Raw genomic sequence first — 17,773 nt, 5'->3', positions numbered from 1 at the left:
AATGATGTGACATGTGACTGCTTCAGGAAGCAGCAGGACAGAGAAAATGCTTCCGGGAGGTGGAGAAGGAGGTGAAGAGGTGTGTTCTATGGGTCAGTTCTGCTGGGAGCAGCCTCAAGAATTAACAGAACTGTTTACAAAACTGTGACTGTACAAAAACCTTTGTTTGAAAGGCAGAATGCAAATGCAGTATTTTCTCATCACTATTGTTTCTTCATGGGAGTGAAGAAATACGCTGGTGAATGGCAACTCTCACATCTAGCCTTGCGGCTTGAGCACCAAGTTTCTAATGGCCATGGGGTTTTACACTCTTTCCCAGGACCGTCAGATACAAAGCTCCCAAACACGAATTTGCTATTTTTTTCTGCAAAGCACAACCCTTTACAAAAAGAAAAACACTTCAAAGGCAATCCTTTTCTTGTATACAATTCAGGGCTGCATTTGAGATCCACATTCATCTTCCTTATCCAATTACATGATCAAAGCCGAAATGTTTGCCCTATTTTAGGGGTTTAAAAACATCCAGGGAAAAACGAGGAACATTTAAAACTGTCTTTTTTATATGCCACACATCTTCCTTCGGGAGAACTGGCACTCCCACTCTGCTCTTAACTAGTCTCCAGACACAAAAAGTAAGGTCAAAGAATTAGCATGCTCTCATCATCCGCACAATGATCACATCTCTGTAAAGTCCAATCTAATCTCAACTCAGTGCATCTAGGATACCTCTTGTTCTCTACACTGCTCCAAAGTTCCTTCCAGCATCCACTGAGAAACTCCTGATTTTTCTGATTAGTTTTAAAGACCTCTTATTAGTATTAAAACTGAAAAAAAAAACTGCATCATCACTTCATCAGAATCTCCAAACAAGTGGCTCTAACACATCTGTTCATTTTAATGCTATAGGATGGAGTCTGTAGTTCCTAAAATAAGGCACACCTTGTCCTTCATATTAACATTCTCAAATTTGAAACTTTGGTGTTAAAAAAAAAAAGCAAATATGACATCCTGAAAAATATTTAAGTGAACAGACTGCCTATTGGTGGACTGATTTTTCTGTATAGAAATAAATCTCCTGGCAGCCACCAGAATGATGTATAAAAGATGACCTTGGGCAGCTGCTGCCATTCGTTTCTGTGGGAAAATGAGGGGTTTGTTTCTCCCCAGGGGTTCATCCTGCGAGGCTCTTGCCCAGCCTGCTGCTTCTGAAGGGTTACACCGGAGCGGAGGAGCGCTTTGTGGTTTATGACAATATCACAGCAGAATATTTTGTGCACGCTGTGATTTTATCACCCATTTGTGCACAGGCCATAAAAGTGCACTTTTTATCAGGAACATTTGTGAATGTATAACAGCACTGAAGGCATATGGCTACTAAATAATTCACAGTTATCTATATTCTCAGCAGATTCCTTATACACCTACCATGCCTTAATGCCTAGTTTGCTCAGAAACAATATTCTTTTTGACCCTTCCAATACAAAAATGTTTACTGACTAGCAGCAATATGTGGGCGCCATGGGGTGGGGCTGTAAGGAAAGGGAAAGCTTTTTGCTTTCTCCACTTCTCCCTGTCCTCACTCATTTCCCCTGAACTCTTTTATCCAGCACCTAACTGTTTAAGAGAAGGTGCCCTTTTCAAACGTGGGTGCTAAATTCAGACTTCTGGTACTTGGGCAGTAAGATGGAAATCACTGACTAACCTTCGCTCTCTTCTCTTTTCAGTTCTATATCCATTTACAGTCCCAAGGAGAACCCCAATGCGTTTGATGCCGCCGCGTTCTTCCAGTGCGTGGGCAATTTCCTGGGGATCTTCGCAGGCTCATTTGCAATGGGGTCTGCGTATGCTGTTGTCACAGCACTGATATCCTTTGCATGTGGGAAGCTGGGGACTGTTAAGGACAATGTCTTTGGAATGTTTCTGAAAATGGACAACCCCCGGGCCTGGAAATGTCTAGTCCGGTTCAAGGTTGAAGCAGTGCCACTGGGGCCACCTAAGTCATCTTCCAGGCATTGGGGGGTGCCAGTGGCTGGGGGGCCCAGGCTCTTTTCTGGTCCAAGGCCAGTTCTGGCATTGCTGATCCTATATAATCAAAGGATACTAATTGTCTTAAAAATTACTATCTCAGAAAATAGGTGAGCAGTGGGCACCAGGATTGGCTATATTAGGGTCAAGAGGGAGAACTGAAGATACAAGGTCAAGGATAAGTCAGGATTGACTGGAAATGGTAAACTAGGTATCCATATCCTCTACCTTCTTCTTAGGCTTGCATCAATCACTGGCTCACAGAACTGGTCAAACCAAAGATCACTGTGGGTTTAAACAAGCATCTGTAGTTATTTTAGGGAAAGGGACTGAAAGGAAAGCAGAAATGATGTTTGTAGAAATGGTGATCTGGTAATTGTGTCATCGAATTCCCTTTTTTGCAGCAGAAAGGTGGCAGGATTGGTAGTTCTTAGAGGATTTGAGCCAGGGAGTGATGCTGGTCTGGTGGGTTGTTCATTCTGAGTGGTTGGATGGGACAAAAATAAGCCAGATTTGAGAAGGAAATCCAGAAGGCCAATGCCAAGTGTGAGAGTCAAATGAAGGCCACAGAGAAGATGCAGAGCAAAGGATAACTAAAGACCTTGAAGAAAAGAGATGAATGAAAGTTGCAAGATGGGTCTGGGTCCCAGACAAAGAAAAAAAATATTGGGGTCTTTTCCCGTGGAGGCTGACCAGCTACTAAAAGGTTAGGTTCTACTAAGGGTTTCCAAGATACTAGAATGTAAGTAAAACATGTATCCTGCCTTCAGCTAGTAATAGTCTTGGAAAGACAAACTCTACCTAATAGCTGGATCGAAAGTGAGTGCCAAAGCCACAGCCGACTTATTAGAACTATAAAAATTGAAATGAGGATGTGGACATTGTGTCTGGAATAGTCCAATAGACTCTTGGCCAATCTCTTGATTCTGGAAAATAATTTGAAGAACAGTATTTACATGCAAGGTTAGACTTTGGCTTGGCCTCGTAGAATATAGGCAAAGGCTACATGGTGAGTGCTGCAAGAGGACGAGGATGGGACTGAGGGGGCACATAGTGCATGTGTCTGGGAGGACCAGAGGGTTTGGGCTAGTGAGCCATGGAAAGTGAGAGGGAACGGTGGGTTGGAGTGAGCTTGGGGAACATCTGGAAGTGTTACTCCAAGGAGATTCTGCTCAGAAAAGTGACACAATGACAGTTCTGTTTTTAAAACATAAATGAGCAACTGATATGTGGGATGATCAGAGGAGGAGGATTAGACTCAAAGAAACTGTGATGATAAATTCTGGGGACACATCAGGAAGGAGAAATATTAGAACAATTTCTAGAACTTACGGGTTGGTTTATTACAAGAGATAAAGAAGAGGAGAGAATCCAAGTCCACTCCTAAGTTTTGTCCTGCAAATCCTGAAGAATGTCAATTCCATTGAGAGAAATAAAGTCAGTCAGAAAAGGTAGGGCCAATTTCTACAAAAATGCTGATTAAGAATCTATCCACTATTTATACATCAGGACTGGTTTATATACCTAGGAGGTAGGTCGAATCTTTATTTCCATCTTCAGTCAGGGAAATCAAGGCACAGGGGGACCAAGGGGCACGCCCAAGCTAATGTCGTGAATCTGAATCTAGAGACCACAATCTCAACTGTGACACATTCTGCCTCTTCTTGGCATTTTGTGCTTTCAAATACTTTAAACAACATTTTTAATAAGTGTCATCTTGTTTTATTCTTCGCCCTTGTGAGTAGGAATTATTTATTCTCCTTGACCATTCACACAGGATAGCAATGAGACTCAGAGAGGTTAATACACTACTCAGTAGTCACCCATCCAGTGACCAACTGAGCCAAGACATGAAACCTGCATCTTCTACCCCAATGGCATTCTTTTTACTTCCCTTCCCTGCTGCCAAACACCTCTTACTATGGACTCTTTAGGTTTTTATCTAGAGGCATAAAAAATTTACATTTCATCTCCTTATTTGTCAGAGTATTCTTGCCTCACCATGGACACAACTGCTGTAACCCTTTCCCATTGATCAGCCCTAATCGTCTCTCCATTACCCATTCTCTGTATGACTTGGATGACTATACCTTTGCTCTATTACAATGTGGAGACTATTGGCTGAGTGTCATCTTGGCAAAAAAACAAAACAAAACAAAACAAAAAATTGCCTGCAAAAAGGCTTCTTGCTTGACCTAGAAATAATACACACTTCCCTCTATCCTGCTTGTACCAAAAGGACATGTCAGCTTCTCTATCACTGAACCTAATGCTTCTCCTGATCCTATTTCCCTCCCCAGGAAAGAAGAGTGTTCAAGGCGATCTGTCACGGACCAGCACCCCCAGGGAGCAGTGGCCTCCTCGGTGCCGATGCCCCTGAAGCAGCTCGTTCACCCACAGTCTGGGGCATTTTTCCTGGGTTTGCTACAGTCTCCTGAAAAACACACCCCAAGGTCCAAGGCCAAATTCAAGAGGTTTTGTACCCACAGTTAGCTGATTCTATCCACTTGGTAAAACACTTCAAAAAAAAAATGAACATAGGTTTGTGTTTTCCCCCAAGTGTTCAGCCCCCCAGTGAAGCATGAAGCTCATGTTGGCCTTCAGAGTCCTCCCAGTGAGAGTTAACAGCCATCCAGTCAGGTCTGAAAATCAACTCTCTTACTCTAAAACTATCACAACCACATCAGTGTTTCTCAGCCAAAAAGTGGATTTAGCTGTAAAAGCAGATGTTGTTTCCCTTAACGCGTCGTCACTTGACCAAATTTACCAAACTGTGCGAGTTCCCTCTGCTGGAAACAGGCCTGTTTTTCCTGCTGTCTTGGAGCGCCTTCCTGTCTGCCGAGGCCGCCGGCCTAACAGGTCAGTGCTTCATTCTGCACTCATGGGTATCTGAATCAGCCCCTCCTGGGTACTCGGGGGAGAAAAAAAGAATAATTCATTCATTTTGTACACAACAGCTGAACTGAAAGTCTCCAACATGCCATTCCTTCTCTCCTTGCTGCTCAGGAGGGGATAGTGCAATCTACAAATGACTGATTGCTGAGGGTGATGGGTAACATTACCAATGACTGTTAACAGCAACACGTAAGCAGCCTCTCCAGGATGTGCACATCTCCACACGCACAGTGTTTAAAGTCTTCGCACACATTCTGTGGCAGGCCAGAAAACAGAGCTAATGTGGAGGCTCTACAGCCTAATATCTCCTCTATCTAGAGTCCTCTGAAGTGGAACAGTTGATAAATGGGCAGTCCTTAAGGTCCCCGGGGCCATGGATCCTGTGATCTGGATTCAACAATTAGATTGCCTTTCTGCAACAGGGAGGGTTTACACTTGAGTAGCTGCAACACTTGGATGTTTTTCCATGTAGAGGAATCACTGTGGCTTCTAGCAAAATGTCAAAGCTACATCTCCTTTCCCTGGTTTCCTGCTTCTCCTGGGTTCCTGCTTCTCCCAGGTTCCTATCCCAGGTCCTTTTTGCTCACTACATTTTAACTGACATTCAAGTGGTGAGAATCTCTCTTGAAGTGTTGACTGGTAACAGTGTACCTCTCTAGGGTAATTTGCATTTTAATAGGCGGTGCTTTAAACCTAAAATAATAAAAGTTGACTTATACTGAAAGTGAACTATGCTATGGGTGCTGGCTAACTGCCTTTTATGAATGTTCTTGTTAATTTACAGAAAGATTCAAAGTTAGGAACTATACCTAGTTTACTCAGTCAACAGTAAGTGCTGGAGCTGGGATATAAAATTTGGAGATTTAATTCCAAAGCCTAGGCTTGTGGACACCAAGCAATGCTACCTCGAATGAAAGTTCACCTGTGAAATATGAGGCAGATCCCCCAACACTGGAAGGCATTTGGGCCCCAGGAGCCTGCCTAGGACACTTGCTCCTAGGCTGTTTTTGGCTGTCCTTTGAAAATGAACTCCTTAGCAAATCTTTTTTGTAACAGTAGCTATCCTGTTGCTCTGGGCAGCAGACCCAGCTTACTACAGAGCTGCAGGGACCAAGCTATTCCTTCAGGCTTTGAGGGTGTCTGTTGCTGCTACAGAAAGCCACCCTGCCAGTTATGAGCTTATGACACTATAATCAGGACTACATTACCAGAGTCCACCCTACTGGCCCTTTGTATCTGAATCTTTCCAACACAACCTCTGTTTTATTAGTGCTGTATTAGTTACCAGGGAGACTACTGAAGAGCTTATGCATTCTCCAGAGAAGACTGCTGGTGTCCCTGCAATGAAATAATGGAGGTGAACGATATATGTCAGTCAAAAATTCTTGATTCCCTTTTCTTCACATTCTATGACTTAACATGTTGTAAAATGATGCAAACAGTATTACAAATAAGAATACATTTTTGACCTATCAGGAAGATAAAGAAGTATCTTATCTCACTTGCTATTTTTTTAGTCAGCATACTATTGTACACTGTAATAAACACATACACATACACACACAGGAATTGCTTATTTCTATGTATGAAAATTGTCTATTTCCTGGTCCATTTCAGCAAGATTTTGCCTTATAAATTACTTTAAAGGTGATGGTCAATGTTTGAGGAGGGACCCCCCCAAATGGAATTTATTTATTAAAAATTGTATATTTATTCTTACATGTTGAAACTTCAGTCAGCTTCCAAGTACTCTCCATTCGATGTACTACACCTATCGACATGTTTTTAGCCACTGCTCAAAACAGTTTTTGAACTTGTTGATTTTGATGCCTTTAGTGCTTCTGCCATTTTTTGTTTCACATCTTTAACAAGGGCAAAACATTTCCCTTTGAGGACTTTCTTCATCCAGGGAAACAAAATTAAGTTGCTGGGGGAGAGATGAAGTGAATAGGGAGGGTGGGCTTGGGAGTGTTGCCACTTTTGGTCAAAAACTGTTAAACAGTCAGCATGGTGTGGGCAGGTGTGCTCGTATTGGGTTATCCAAAAATCTCTTTAGTTTTTCCCATAGAGTAAAAGATACATTTTCCATTCTCACCAATAACTTTACCGATTTGGATATTTTGAGTATGTCAGCTACCTCCTGCCTTTGGCTTCTAGCAGGTAGAGGCCAGGTGTACTGCTAAACACCTTTGAATGCATCAGCCCCACAGCAAAGACTTATTTGGCTACAATGTCAGTAGTACCAACACACTTTGCAAATCATTCTTGACACATTCGATGAGTCACAGCACCTTCTCCATATACTGCACGGCATTTTTCTTTTGAATTTTAGTTGTGCTTTTACCTTCCTTGAAAAAAATGAAGCATAATTCACCAAAACTTTTGCATATCTTCTTCCATCTTCAATATTAAAATGACTACACAAAAATTTACAAATTTTTATAAGTTTTTTTAAATGCATGCTCATATGGCAGCTGACACAATATAATCTAACGAAATTATTTTGAATGAAGTTGAAGACAGCTAAGCACTACTAGAGCCATCATAGAGAAAAAAACTAAATGAACTTTTTGTCCAACCCACTAAAATCACTCACCATGAAATGGGCAAACACATTGAAAGAGTCTTCAAGAAAAATTCACTGAAGCTGAACTCAGCCTCTCACAACAACGCCAGCAGGTACCCTGATACAGGTGGGTTCCTAAAACACTCACTTAGCAGGGAAAGCCTGTTCTACAAGTGATCTGCCTCCAGAAGATAATTCTGGGGTTTTTTGGGGGGGGTCTCCTCTCATATATCTACACCTTGCTCTTTGATCACACTTTTTAACACATTATCCTTTAGGATGTCATAGAGACCATCTCTTAGGAGTCAGCATGATGGGATAGGGGAGTACAGGTGTGGCCTTCAGTAGCAGAAAGACCCAACTGTCCACAGCTGCACCCATGGGCACATTCAGTGCAGAGCAGTGCTTCAGATTAAGCAACTTGCCTATTAGGCATCAGATACAAACCAGTCTAAGTGTGAGCATTTTCTACAGCCAAAGACCATGCCTTCTTAGTCCAAATTACATATGTTTTCCTTTATTAATTATTTAACCCTTTCTTATTTCCAAATTGGATTTGAGATAACTTATAATATGCATGTCATGGGACCATTTAGTTGAGGATAAACACTCAAATGCTTTGGAACAGAGTTTTTCTGCAAAATTAGGTGCTGTTCCTTGCTGTGGTTTGCCCATAAATGTAACTCTGAGCTTTCTGTCAGCCAAAGCCAGAAGGGAAACATGATGAGTTATACAGGAAAAATACATCACTATGAAAGGAAATCATACTCATTTATAAAGATGGACAAACTTTTTTTGCTGGTATTAAAATTTTAGGAAAATTTATTATGTGCTTCTTTATATAAGGGCCTTTCAACACACTAATGGATAGTATGTATAATAATAGTTTCAGGGAAGATGGAGATCTAGTCTTCATGTACTTATTTCCATTATCAACCTTCAAAAAAATCTGAGGGTGTGGTATCAAATTCAATTCTCTAAGGGTATTTCATGTAATGATAAAAATTCTTCTACTTCTAATCCACAAGTAAAATAATACCATGCAAAGCTAAAATCTAAAAAACTTTTTCAAAAGTGCTCAATGAACGAACATATGACAATGAATAAAGTAACCTAAATGGAATGAGTATGAGTTGTCATACAGTTTATGAGTAGCTGAGGGGTAACCAGTAATCACGGGGCCTTGTACAGGTTCGCTAACAACACATGCAGGCCCTAAGAATAAGCTTTACCAGCAATGGTTTCTCAACAGGATTCCCCCAGCCCTGTCATTTCAAAGTGGGTGCACAAGAGTGTCGACCAAGTGAACAGGCTCTAAGCACCTGACTTCACCCCTTGTACTGGTTCCCTGAATTGGGTTTTCACTTAAGATTTCATTTTAAACAGGGTTTCTTTTGCTTTAAACAAAGTACCATATATCTGCTTTTAAAAACAGTTTAAAAAACTTTTCTGTTACTATCAAAGTAATGCCTATACAGGGTGGGGCAAAAGTAGGTTTACAGTTGTGAGTGCATGAAACATAGGACTTGTTCTTGTATTGTTATTTATTAATTATTATATTATATTTCCACAAGAACAACTGTAAGCCTATTTATGCCCCAGCCTGTACATCATAGAAAATTCAAGCTCATAGAAGGAAATAAAATTTGAATTATCTGTTCTTACTATCTATTAACAACTATTATTAATAGCCGTCTGGGCCCATCTAATCATATGTATATACACACACTTGATTAAATATACACATGCATACATTACTTATTTTAAGTTACTTGCTTTTCTCCACTTAACAATTTATAGTAAGTGTTTTTCATAACATCAACTATTCTTCTATGTTGTTATTTTTAATGGCTGCCTACTGCCATATCATATCAATTTGCCATAATTGATTATACCAATTTTTAATTGCTTACAGTTTTCAATGTTATTAATATAACTGCAATGGTAATCCTTATAGATTGATGTTTGGATTTCTATTTCTATAATTGCCTAAAAATAATGTTGCTGAGTTCATAAAAAGGCTAAAATTTTAATGTCTCAGAAAAATTCATCCAAATACCTCTGAAAAGTTTGTGTCCCTGTGCCCTTTCATCAGCGATGTAGGGGAGAGCCCGCTCACTCCCACCTTCACCGCTAGATACTGGATACTAGATACTAGATACTAGAGATGTGTATCTTAGTCACAATAAGTTTTAGGAGCTCTTTTCTATTAAGAAAATGAGCATTTGATTGCCACGTAGGCTATAAATATTCTGCAATTTGTGGTTTTACATTTTAAATATGTTTTATATCTTTAGGTAAGGTAAAAGGTTAGTGTAGATGTTTTCAATTTTTCTGTGGTTAATTTTATCACCTCTTTACAAAGCCTAAGTTTTTATTAATTTATGTTTAGAAAGCCCAAGTGTTTATTAATGGTAATATATTCTTGCTTTCAATAGTTGGTGGGGGAGAATAATTGGGGGAAAATTGGGACAAGTGTAATCGAATAATAAAAAAATAGTTGTCTGCTTTTATTTTCACAATGAAATCCAACTGGAATTTGTTTTGATATGAGGTACAAGATAACGTAGGGATTTGATTTTTTCCTAGATGGTTATCCATCTCTCCTAAAACCCTTCAACCTTAACCTATCAATTTCTAATATAAAGTCCATGTGTGGAGATACATGTATGTTTATATATATTATCAGCTTTCTATTGTTCCACTGAGCTTTTGGCCCTTAACCATTTTTATTATTTCAGCTTCATGGCTCATTTCAATCCTTTACGCCCTTCTCCACATTCTGAGCTTCTTTGCAATATATATATGGTTATTATTCCAGATGGGCTTTAAAATAGCTGTTAGGACTCAAGCAAAATATAACTTTGGGATTATGATTACAGTTACATTAAATTTTTAGATTAATTAGAGAAGTGGTGTTTTTACACTGTTGAACCTTCTCACCCAGGAATATATCTCTCCATTTATTCAAGTTATCTTTTATGGCCCTCAGTAAATTTTTATAGCTGTCTTCACATTAGAACTACAAATTTCTTGTTAAGTACTTTGTAAGCTATTTTATATTTTGAGGTGCTATGATGAATGGAAACTTCTTCCATTATAGTTTCTAACTGCCTATTGTTTCTTTATGTGCTCCTAGACTACTATGATAGTTGAGTTACTCTTTGGAATTCTGAAATATAGAAGAGGAACAAGTGTGAAGAATTAGGATTGATGAGCAGAAGTTTTGTTAGACTATCATGTCTGTGAGGGCTATATCAACACCTGCAGGCTGGCTGAAACCTTCTAGACATTCAATATCTCTTGGGCAATGGAATGAATGACTTCAGCTAACAAAAGGAAAACTGCCAAAATCTGAATAACAGGCTTCCTTATAAGGTAGTGTATGCCTTATGCCTGATAATAGTCTTGATTCTGTATGTCCATCTGCCAGGATATTCTAGTGCAGATTAATGTATCAGCTAAAATATCATAAATTACATTAATCTGAAATTTTAGACCTGAGGAAATAAGAGCCTGGTCTAGAAGAATATGGTGGAGAGATGTTGGTTTGGCTGCCCAGCACCCATTCTCGCTGTCCCTGGTAATAGCATCCTGATGCTACTTAGGCAACTACTCCTCCATCAGATACATCTTGTCAATCAAGGCATGCCACCCTCCCCCACCAGAGAGAACATGCAAAGCTAGGTCAAGCAGACACTCTTCCCCTGAGATATGAACCTTTAGGAGGGATGTAGAAGAAGGTGTAACTGTTTGTACCTGTTCTTTCCCACAGCAAAGCTCTGTTGAGACCCTTTATTTCTTCATGCCACAGATCCCTGGAGTTGCCTATGCCTCCTTTTTGGGAGCTATCATGCTTTCCTCCAATAAATTCCTTTCTGATTACAGTAGTGAGAACTAGTTCTTATTGCTTGCACACAAAGAAACCCTACTAGTTCAAGGGAAGGAAGAATCCATGGAGTATTTCAACGAAAGAAACTGCAGAACTTGGTGACAGATCAGAAGGGAAGAGAAGTTCAAATACAGCACAGCATTTAGGCTAGGACACTTGGGCCCTTCTTATGCCAGGTGCATACTGATAGACGAAAAGAACCAAACTTTTGACGATTGTTCTCACAGTGTTCATTACTCTTTCCAGTTCAGCTTCTTATGAGATTCATCAGGAACACTTCAGTGGTGGGGAGGACTTGTTCATTACCATACCTTTTGCTTTCACTTCCAGTTGTTACTAATTTGATGATGATCATTTGATTTATTTTTGATCATCTTTTACTTCAAGGGCTGCATTCACAGCCACATCATCTCCATCTCTTGAAAATTGCACCTGCAAATGTTCAATAGTCACACAGAAGAACTTATTTTTATGGAAACAAGTGGCTTTTAGACATGCAAATGAAAGCTGGCATTCCTATTACCCAGAAGTCCGATTCTCTGCTACTGGAAATATATAAGCACAGTTCGAGAAAATTCCTCTTTGAAAAAACTGAGTAGTATGTCAAATGTGCACGTGAAAAGTCTTTCTAAAAGATGAGATTCTATTCCTAGCCAGAAATGGACTTTTGGGAGTCTCCACGAGCAGGGAGAGCACAGAAAGAAGAGAATGTGTGTGAATGTATCTGTCCTACTTAAAAAATCAGCCACTGAGGAGTATGTCTCTGGTTTCTGGCTTTTCCACCAACTTGCTGAGGAATTGCAATAAGTTCAGCTATTAATTGCTATCTCAATTTTCTTTACTGCTAAGGCAAAATGATTTTATTCTTTTGTAATAGAAGGACACTGTATGTGAACAACTGTGGCTTTTGAATGAATGCATGACCCTAAGGGATTCTCTCTGAGGTGTGTGGTACACGTGCATACCTAATTTCTGATCAAGTAGAATTTTTCTTGTGCAGAGGCTTATTTTCTAAAAGTCATGAGGTTACTGAGCCATTATTTTAAATTGAATATTGAAAATAATTCAGCAGCATTATTAATAGCATAATATCTAATGGAATTGAATCCTGTCATAGAAGCTGCTTTTCAGTTTATAAAGATAACCAAAAAGTACTGCTAGACAGGTTATTTGAAAATTCATTTTTGTATCCTATTTCCCAGCTGAGACTTTGGGGGTCAGGTTTTTGCCAGAAGCAAACTTTCAGGGACTGTCATTAAACATCCAAAGAGTGATTTCTAATGGCAACGTTGACACCATGTCTAATGATTTCTCTGCTTCCAGGCAATGCTGCAAAAGGCAGCTTCCATTTTTAGATTCTTGGAGCATATTTTATGTCCAGTGGAGGCAAAGAAGAGGGAGGGAGGCCATTGGCATACTTCATTTTCTTGTACAAAAAGGTAAACAGTATAGCCCAGTCTTTACTCAGCATAGAATGATTTCCACTTAAGAAAATAAACATATAAAAATCAGAAAAAAGAAAGTCTCGATTACTATTGCTATTGGGCTCTGTAGCCTGATTCTAAAGAGTGAAAAGCTCTGGGGGGAAAAAAAACACTTAAATGTAGCCAGGCAAAAACAAGTGATGGTGTGGCCAGTCTTAGGGAATTAACTGAGATATCTGATGGAGAGGAGCACTCTGCACACCGAGTGTTAAGCACGACACAAACAATTTATCTCAATCCCATCACCCAGGAATGATTTCCTGTTGGTCTCCGGTGACACAGGCCTATTACATTATCATGATAAGGAAAAACTGACACTTGGAATCTCAGGTCCTGCTTCTCTATCAGGTCAGTTCTTGACAGGCTTTTGTAGAGTAAGTATTAAGTAGTCAGGACATGGAGAACTTGGGAAAGTCTTTCTTTTTTACAGTAGACAAGGAGGAAAGATTGCCAAATGAATAACTATTACTGGACATGGATCAAGACTTTAGTTGATCTAAGTAAGTAACTTGGTTCATTACTTCTCATCTCCATCATCTCTCAGCTTGGCAAAAATTTGTCTCGGACTCTTAAGAAGGCTTTTAGCTCAGAGGTGCATGTGCTTCATTTGGCTTGCCACCGATGCGTGGCGTGACTGGATGGGAAATGTATTTCTAGATCTCAGTAAATAAAACAAATCATCAGGAAGGGACGTAGTTTGAAGGGTTTTTTAAAACAAACCTGGCCAGTTTGAGCTTCTCAGTGCATGTCATTAGCCAACTTCTCGTAGCATAAAACTGCTATTGCTTTCATAACGAAAGGACCGTATGAATCCAACTTAATTAGCTAACAATTCACCAACAAATGAGGTACGCTGAGTGTTTTCCAAGCCAAAAATAAAACCTGGAGACTCAAAATGTTAAGCACTCACGCTGTAGTAATAGGCACCCAAAACTCTCAAGGGGATTAGTTAGCCCACACACTGAACCAAAAGCAAACATTCAAGGATGCCATTTCCATAAACACAGGTGTAAATTACATCTCCTCCCATAATAACTCATTAACTCACACCTGCACTTTCTTAAACTGACTGGCTCATCATTTCAATATTCAAACAACTTTGCACAAGTAACTTGAGTAGTGGACAAATTTACCCCTGCTTTCTTCACTGTAAATGCTTTGAGCCATTTAACATCTCCTCACAGTGCCAGAAGGCAGAGGGAAAACGATAAAGTTCGTTCTTTCATAAGAACATATATTCTGCATGAATGTGTAGAAAGTTGTCAAATATAAATGGCACAAACATACAACACATAAGGGGAGGAGAAAGAGGAGTCAAGGATAATTCTCAGATCCCTGTATCAACAGAATCAATGGGTTATTTCACCAAAATGGGGAATTTAGTGAATTAATACACATAGTAAGTAGAAAGGGAGAAACAAAAATGAGTTCTTTAGAAAAATCGTCTGGACATCACACAAGTGTGGAAACTCCCCATGAAAAGCTACAGTGGAGAGGGGACATGGGTATCTGGGGTGAGGACGCTGATTGAAGATTCAGGTGACATTTATGTAAATGTGACAGCTGACTCCAAGGAAATGAAAACTGAAAAGAACGGTGCAGCCTGAAGAACACCAACATTTGAGATGGAATGTGGGAATCTAAGTGAAAAAGTATTTTTTCCTCTCTAGGCCTTGTTAATTAGCATTAATAGTCACTACTACATTATGAAGTAGATTTCTGCTTTAAATGGAAATTTATAAACTTTGCAATATGGGCATGAAGTACTTCTGAAATGCACGTATACACTCGGCATTGCAGAAACCAGTTAAGAATAGGTCTGTGCTGTTTTCTTTATTGATGTTCTTTTGTTTCACAGACTCATGATTAATCTGCCAACTGTAGTGTTACCAAATATGGCCAACTAGACAGTAATTGTACTCGTTGTAAACTTTGAATCTTTTATATTCCCTGAAGGAGTATTTCATTTCGTTAAATCTTTGACATTTGACTTCTTTATTCCAGGTTCCTGTCTAATGGTAGTGGTAGAAAACCAGTCAGAAGTGTCTCTTTTTACTAGATCAAAAATAAATAAAAGTGTGGCATGGAAAAATAACCCATGAACCTTAAAACCCCTCAGAGTACCATCTGAGAGCAAGACATTTTTTTTTCCTTCTCACTCATTCTTTTTTCATATTCTGATGATATAATCAATATTTGCAGTCCAAAAATGCAATATTCTCCAGTCTCAGAAACCCCTCAAGTCTGTATTTAATGTCAAAGAAATTATGCTCCATGTGAGAGATTATTTCTCAGGTTCCATATCTGAAGACTTCATCAACTTTTAATGAGAAAAGTACTCCTGAATAATGTTATCAATAACAGGGATTGTAGGTGGCAATAGTGTTGAATAACAAAATATGAATATTAGAAGAAAATGGACCCTGCTGCTAATAAATCCAGATAAATATCTATCTGTATGCAAGGATCAAAAACTAATTTCTCCTGCATTCTCTTTTCAAAGCAGATAAACATTTCTTGAAACAGAGATTTATTCCTTTGACAAATGTGCTTTCATTTGAGCACCTGATGTCTGCTGGGCTGTTACAGGGGCGAGGGCCATACAAAGCAGGAGTTGGTGGACCCAGGCCTTGAGGAGATCTTGGTCTAAGGGGAGACACACCAGTTAACCAGGAGTCAATATGAAGCTGTGGGCCCCAAGTAATTCTTAAAGTCCATATACACAGACCTTGAAGCAAATGTGATAACTGAACCACTCAGATCACAGATGTTTAAGACTGGAAGATGCTTGGAGGTCATCTAGAGCAGTGTTTGTCAGAGTTTCTTGATGCTTATTGACAAAATTAAATTAATTTAAATCAAATCTTTATTATCTGCACACAAGCATAGATTTTTTTTTTTTTTTTTTTTTTGGCCCACAAGATTACTTATATACTTTGGAATACACAGTAATTCTAATTAAAATTATGACGTTCTTCTATTTTCTTCCACCCTTATTGGGATTTGTTGTTTCCCCAAATTTGAATAATACTAGTGCAGACCATCTTTCCTTCATTGAGAAGAAAACAATAGACCAGGCAATGAGTTTAAATTGCTCTCGCCAGCCAACTAGTTAAGTGTCTGAACTGTGACCAATACATTGCAGATCTCCTGACACACAATGTAGTACATTTTTTCTTATTTAACTAACAACTATACATTGAACCTTAATCATATAAGCATATGTTTATACCTATTCATATACTATATTTAGTAGTACTTCTCTAAGGATGTCCAGAAGTGAGAATCAAGGGGAACACTGTAAATGGTACTCTGTTAACCAAAATGTGTGAACTGTACTCTGAAAATTGATCTCTCTGGAATGAATTTACTTGTCAGCAGAATCATTAGTTTTCACAAGAAATTATGGACTTCCCTGTGCTGCTTCCTAAAGTTCTTTGCTTGCCAATTAATTTGAATTTAACCATGTACCTCTTTGTGGTTTCTCAAACAGCAGTTATAGCTAGTGTTAAACAGTGATAGTTCTAGTTCTTGTTCAAAACTGCACAAACGAGTCTCTGCAGCCAGCCCTTTGGGGATCTTGCCTACCCCTGAAATCTCACTGTGCAGACACTGAAAGGCAATCTTGTGCGCACGCATGAGTCACACACTCTTATTTTCTCTGGCCCACTTCTTGATTTCTTTCCAGCTCCATGTTTATTTTAGATCTCAAATGTTTTTGAGTATGTCCTATTCCCTGTAGACCCAGAGGTGTGCACTTGGTTTCATTTGTCATTGACACAGGACCTCATACGTACAACTTGATTCAAGGCTTTAGCCACACAACATACCAATTCCATTTAATGACTACTTGTTTTTCCAGCACAGATGGAAACAGGATGATCAGTTTTTACTTTTGTTGGGCAAGAAAATGCAGTAATATTTGTCAGCAGAAGATATACTAGATGTTTATTATTTCTTATTTTTATGAATACTATAGTACTGATAAACATGTCAGAGAAGTGCTTTCGTACTAATAATAATTAATTTGACCATTTTGAGCATAGAGTATATTAGTTGTTTCTATTAAGTTTTATATTTTAAAAATGTAATTATTAACTCAATTTGTATTCAATCCCTATAATAGATTAAAACCCAAAGTATGCTGGTCAACTGCATATTTCTCATATACATTCCACAGTCTCTGACCTCTCTCCCTTCATTCACACTGAATTTCCTTCCTGTCACCCCCAGACTCTTCCTATCTTTCAAGATCCAAATGCCTCCAGTCCTTTAGAAAAACTCTCCCTATCTCTCTCCCATCCTCCCCAACTCCAAAGAAATCATGCCCTCTCAAAATTCCTATTTTCTTGTCACCTACTGTTTTCTACCTGCTCTTAGATGGCTCTGTGCACATGCTACCTCTGTAGGAGATACAAAGCTGCATGAGGTCTAGGACTGGGTTTGTGTATCGTTGTGTCCCCACAGCCAAAACTTGTGCTTTGCTCATTCAGTGACTTCAATAGATAAATGGCATTTGAGTGGATGAATAGCAGATACCCAAGCTAACTTGTAAAAATCTGGTACCTTAGCTGTCGTATTACTGAGAATGGTCTAAATTTGGATTACTAGGAGTAAGAAGCACATTTTCACCAGATTTTCCTTGATTCAGGACTTAATGTGGAAGAAAAGGCATCAGAGAATGATTAAGGACACAGGATGTGCGAGGCATGTACTGGATGCTTTGCATTGCTGCTTCTAGTAACTTGTTAAACAGGAAATGTTGTGTTTATCCTTGGAGTGAGCTTCCCTAAGTAATTCCTTCTTTTTATGTCATCTTTCTTTCTCTACTTCTAGCAATTATAGTAAAGCCTAATATGTACTTACTTAGTGTTTAATTTATAAAGCATTTTAATATCCATTATATTGCTT

General features: G+C 39.0%; 1 protein-coding gene across 1 annotated transcript in view; it reads left to right on the top strand.

Annotated features, from left to right (window-relative positions):
• SLC9A9 (solute carrier family 9 member A9) overlaps nt 1-17,773 on the top strand; it is a 507,378-nt gene that overhangs the window by 225,876 nt on the left and 263,729 nt on the right. The window contains exons 7-8 of the mRNA XM_054585160.1: nt 1,725-1,863; nt 4,779-4,884. Coding sequence (XP_054441135.1) covers nt 1,725-1,863; nt 4,779-4,884 — 245 coding nt within the window. The remainder of the gene's footprint in view (nt 1-1,724; nt 1,864-4,778; nt 4,885-17,773) is intronic.

The sequence above is a fragment of the Pteronotus mesoamericanus genome, unplaced genomic scaffold (genome assembly GCF_021234165.1).
Source record: "Pteronotus mesoamericanus isolate MK-2021 breed Mesoamerican mustached bat unplaced genomic scaffold, CSHL_Meso_final contig_82, whole genome shotgun sequence".
Lineage (NCBI taxonomy): Eukaryota > Metazoa > Chordata > Mammalia > Chiroptera > Mormoopidae > Pteronotus > Pteronotus mesoamericanus.
Note: the sequence above shows the minus strand (reverse complement) of the source record. Positions and strands in the feature narration are given on the sequence as shown.